The following is a 5272-nucleotide window of genomic DNA, read 5'->3' as shown; positions in this document are numbered from 1 at the left end:
GTGACCTGCAGCCGCCTTTAGCTGTCGGAGGCATCCCTGGGCGGCAAAGGCAAGGCTGGCCTTGCACAACATTTGCCTGTCGTCGTCGGCATAGAATAAGCAAAAACGTGCTGGAAAGGGCACTCTTGAGTTACTTATTCCAAAGCAGCCGAGTGCAGATAACTTCTGGTGTAACTGAAGTCCATTATGAAATTAACACCACTCCCTAAAAGAAAGAAGTTATGTATTCTACGTATAAAAAGTATGCGTCCTTCTTCATGTCTATTTTAGCCCTTTGGCCAAGATTTTTCCAAATTTTAGCCCTTTGGCCAATTTTTTTGCCAAATTGTGGAAGGAGAGAAGAGCTGGAAGATGCTACACTGCTAGGAGTTCTGCAAAAAGAGGGAGCCAGAGGAGAGGACTATGCACCCTGCAAAGGGAGGCTTAGACGTGTATGCTCAACTTACTTTAGACATCAGAGAACCTCCCTGAAGGAGACACACGTTACGGCCATCCCAGTCAAAGGGTATCCTGTATCGGATACTAGAAGATCCACTTCACCATCCAAGGATTTTCCTGCTAGGATTTTCTGATGTCTAATACGGGTGCTAAGTTTCTCTGCAGTACTGGTACTGTTCGGTGCTGAGTCAGCCACGCACATGATGCTCACCCCCGGGCGACCAGACCTTCCTCATTCCGCTCTCCGTGGAAAGGCTTACTTAGGAAAGGGGAAGCTGCTGCCGCTGTGCGCTGCTGCAGCGCTCGGTTATGCGACATCACGAGCGCGGCAGGTGCTAAAAATGAACAGCTCCATTTTGCAATAGCATCCGGTTACCTCAGTGTTAGATGTCTTACGACACTGCCCGCCTATAATCCTTATATTAAAAATAAGCAACTGAATTGACTCTGTTGTAATCCGAACGAATCTGTGTTGCTTTCAGCGAGTTAGAAAGGCTGGACTCATCCCAGCCAGTCTCCACAGATCTTCCCTGGGGGATCTGGCCCAAAATATCCGTAACTCTTTCTACCTTTCTACTACAGTGCTTAGCCTGACGAGCAGCACCCCGTGCCAGTGAACTGACACCACAGCACCAGTGTTGCTCACCAAACAGCCACAAACAACAGTTTGTGGGAAATCCCAGGCTGAAACAATGACCCGAGGATTTATTTTTTTTCCCCTTGCTTTTCCAAGTCTGCAATGCCCAGAGCCATTAATAAAATCAAGAGGGGAGAAAGATACAAGCAGCTTCCTCCTGTAGGAACAGGCAGGTTCTGGGCCTGATGTTAGTAGGACTTGTACAGGACCTGTGACAGATCACAGCAGTTTCTAAACAGGTTTTCCCAAGTATTTCCACTTGGCAAAGGGATGGTAACACTGTCAGTGGAAGGGGACACCTCCAGCAGGACAGGTTGGACAGCCAAGACATCTTCCATTAAATAAGTTGTTCTTTCCCTTTCTGTGCAATTCCTGCCAGACTGGTCCTGTGATCGACATGCCAGTGCCTGCCAGCTTCAACGATATCACTCAAGACCCCAGCTTGGAGAACTACATCGGCTGGGTTTGGTATGAGAAAGAGGTGCTGCTTCCTCTCCGCTGGCTTCAGGACAACCTCAACACCAGAGTGGTGCTCCGTTTTGGTAGTGCCCATTACTACTCCATTGTGGTACGTTGCATGGGAAATTGTCCACGTGTTTCCAAAATCACGCTGCACTAAAATCTCTCCTATGACTTCTTCAGCAGACACATCTCTGCCTAGATTTTATGTCAGTTTGTTGTTTTCTTAACTCTTGGCTGTTTTCCTCCAGCCAAGAACTTGGCCAAGTCTCTCTTCTCTGATCCTCCAATATCAGGACTAGCAACTAAAATGTTTCTTTGCCACAGGACCTGCCCAAAAGTGTGTGTCTTGGTGATGCTTGTAAGTGACCCAGACCTAGCTCCCAGTAAAGGAAGGGCTGCTAGATTGATCCCTCAAGGAGTAAGAGCCCAGAACAAGGTTCAGTGTTACTGGGAATCCCGACTGCCCTTTGCTGGGCTCCTTCCCTTCTCCTGCCTATGCCTGGCACAAAAACCCAATAACCCTGCCTCTCGGGCTCACAGGTGTCTTCTCTTGCAGTGGGTCAACGGCGTGCAAGTCGTGGAGCACGAAGGGGGGCACCTCCCTTTTGAAGCAGATATAAGCAGCATTGTCCAGGGCAGCCCAGGGATCCCCTGCCGCATCACTGTCGCGCTCAACAACACCCTGACACCCCACACTCTGCCTCCGGGGTCAATTCAGTACATGAATGACAAAACAAAGTGAGTTGCTGAAGCGCTGTACTGCTGAGCTTATCCCAGGGGTGAGAGAATGGGAATTTATTCAGCTGCTGGCTCATAAGGCCCTCCAAGCAACTTAGAAAAGCATGGGCTGTATTTATGCTGAAATTTCATCAGTCAAGCAGGGAGGAGTTTAAGCTTTGGTGTTAAGAGGAATCTGCACTGAGTTCTTGCATCTTGCAGGATAAGTGATTTGCCAGGTTGAATCAATGGCAGATTTGACAAGCTTGGATCCAGCTGGAAACTGCAAGTACTAGTTATCCTGAAGGATCAAACCCATTCAGTGCATTAGATGTTTGTTAACTGATAGTGCCCTTCAGCGTAGCAGCAGTAGCACTACTGAGAGATAGATCGATCCATCCTGTTGTAAAAACTATTTTACCTGCTAGCACCTATTTTTACATGACTATTTTACCTTGCTAGCATCCATGTGCTGCCTTCAGTTCTTGTGTAATGAAACATAACATGGCCATTTCTCCTGTCTTGCTCACTCAGGTATCCCAAGAACTATTTTGTACAGAACATCAGGTTCGATTTCTTTAATTATGCTGGAATCCATCGCCCGGTTGTGCTTTACACCACTCCTTCTGTCTACATAGATGATATTACTGTGACAACTGCTTCATCAGAGAGCATTGGTAGGTCCAGAACAATTACAGCAGCTACATCAGGCTCCAAATGGAGATGACAAGGGCAGCAGAGAACATATCCTGCGAAAGTCCAATTGAATTTGTTTTGTAGCGGTTTTTTCTTGAACCTGGTCTATCGCGCGGCTCAGCAGCTGCAAGTATATGGTGAAGAGTTCAGAAGCAATACGAAAAAAAGAAGTGCTTGCCTGAGTCTGCTGTTAAAGTTAAAGGGTGATCAGGTGTTTCTCAAAGTAGAATTTCTCTGTAGGGGCAATATTCCTGCCACTTAAAGCAGGATTATCTCGAAGTAAGAGAGTTGTGTGATACACAAATCTTGCTGGAAACTTCTGAACCTCAAGACAGATAGGTCATGCTTCTTACATTCAATTCATGCCACTCTGTTGTTGTTCTACATATGCCTCATCTTTTAATGCTGCTGTATGTGAAAACCCTCCAACATTTGATGCGTTCATTTTTCCTTTCACTGGAAGCCTCTGATTGTCTTTTGTTTCCTTTGAACCAGCGATGGTGCAATATGAGGTGTCGGTTGTTGGCAGCACACTCTATTCCTTGTCCCTGAGTTTACGTGACCAAGATGGGAAAGTCGTTGCTACAGGTGATGGGCCCACTGGAAAGCTAAAAGTCCTGAACCCAAATCTTTGGTGGCCTTACCTGATGCATGAGAACCCTGGATACCGCTATTCCTTAGAGGTAACAGTGACATTTCTTCCTTTCTGTGTGCGTTTCCTCCATCTGTCTGATAGGGGTAAGGAACTGCCATATGGCCCATCTTCCATACTCATCTTCTCCCATGGACCCTGTTCACATGACCAGAGTGGCATTGCTAATTATACAGTAATCAAATCACGCTGTGCATGCATGCACTCTCAGATACTTGCCCTTTACATTTAGGGCCAAATCCATCCCTTGCAAAAGGACCATTTGAGACACTACAGGGGAGGAGATACCGCAAAAGCGGAGAGTCTCTGAGGAGCAGGCTGCTAACCTCTTCCACATGCTTTGCCATGCAACAAGCTTTCTTCCCACTCTGCAACACAAGAGTTCAGCATCAGTAGCACAAGCCTGGAAGACTCCGTGAGTTAAGGATGAGTAGTGACACTTAGATGCAGAAATTAAGGCAGATGAGCTGCTGTGAGTTTCCAGGGGCTCAGGTTTGCATCTATTACAAGCAGATGACACTTCAGTAGTTGCCTGGTATCAAGGTGCAGGGCAGAAGAGATGTACCGCTGCCTTGCCTGGGAGGATGAAATGGCCCAGATAAGTAAGGGGAAAAGAAACTGAAGCTCTTAGGGTGAGCAAGCCCCAAAGGGTCATCCAGGCTTCATTATTCATCCTTCAACTTCCCCAGCTTGGATTTCTATTTTCTGTTTAGTCACACCTTGCTCCTTCCCTGAAAAGGTACATGGGGACCACAAGAATCAGCTGAGGCAGCAGTGAGGAACAGGCAGCGTGCTGAGGCAGGGCTGGAAAATGGACGGGGGGTCAGGATAGCCCTTACAGACAAGGGGGAGGGAGGACACGGCATCCTTGTGAAGCCCAGCACGTCACTTGCATCTCCCCTTTGGAAATCCAGGTGAAAATGCAGGCGCAGGTGAACGGGGCGCTGCTGGAGGATGTATACACGCTCCCGGTCGGCATCCGCACCGTCCACGTCACCAGCACGCAGTTCCTCATCAACGGCAAGCCCTTCTACTTCCATGGCGTCAACAAGCACGAAGACGCGGACGTAAGTGTGTGGCACCCATGGTTTGGGGCACCTAATGGCACCTCACCTTATGCCACTGAGGCAGTGCCTGCTCTTGCCTCCCTTCTCCACCCAAAGGGGCCATTTCCTCGCACCCTTCTCCCAGGCCCAGAGCTGCTAGGGGGGCTGGGGTGAACTTTTTGCCAGCATGAAGGGGGACACTGTGCCCAGCCCTGCCATAGCTGTAACATCCCTGGCAGGGTACATGGGTCAGCCCGGGTGTGCTGGCAGAGGAGCTGAACAGTCGTCTCCTGGCCACGGGCTTCCAATTAGGAATGGTGGTTTCTCCACCCAGTGAAATCATAGAATAGAATCATGGAATGTTTTGGGTTGGAAGGGACCTTTAGACCCCATCCAGTCCAACCCCCTGCAGGGAGCAGGGACACCTTTACCCAGATCAGGTTGCTCAGAACCTGGCCTTGAATGTTCCCAGGGATGGGGCCTCCACCACCCCTCTGGGCAACCCCTTCCAGTGTTTCACCACCCTCGTTGTAAAGAATTTCTTCCTTAGATCCAGTCTAAATCTCCCGGTTTGGTTTAAACCCCTTACCCCTCCGTTACCCTCCCCGTCTGGGAGCGGGGAGC

General features: G+C 48.9%; 1 protein-coding gene across 1 annotated transcript in view; it reads left to right on the top strand.

Annotated features, from left to right (window-relative positions):
* The first annotated feature begins 1451 nt into the window (after positions 1–1451).
* GUSB (glucuronidase beta) overlaps positions 1452–5272 on the top strand; it is a 16443-nt gene continuing 12622 nt past the window's right edge. Inside the window, exons 1-5 of the mRNA XM_009645137.2 lie at positions 1452–1643; positions 2094–2275; positions 2789–2931; positions 3446–3633; positions 4517–4669. Of these exons, the coding sequence (XP_009643432.1) occupies positions 1473–1643; positions 2094–2275; positions 2789–2931; positions 3446–3633; positions 4517–4669 (837 nt within the window). The 5' untranslated portion in view covers positions 1452–1472. The remainder of the gene's footprint in view (positions 1644–2093; positions 2276–2788; positions 2932–3445; positions 3634–4516; positions 4670–5272) is intronic.

The sequence above is a fragment of the Egretta garzetta genome, unplaced genomic scaffold (genome assembly GCF_000687185.1).
Source record: "Egretta garzetta isolate BGI_Z169 unplaced genomic scaffold, ASM68718v1 scaffold108, whole genome shotgun sequence".
Classification (NCBI taxonomy): Eukaryota; Metazoa; Chordata; class Aves; order Pelecaniformes; family Ardeidae; genus Egretta; species Egretta garzetta.
Note: the sequence above shows the minus strand (reverse complement) of the source record. Positions and strands in the feature narration are given on the sequence as shown.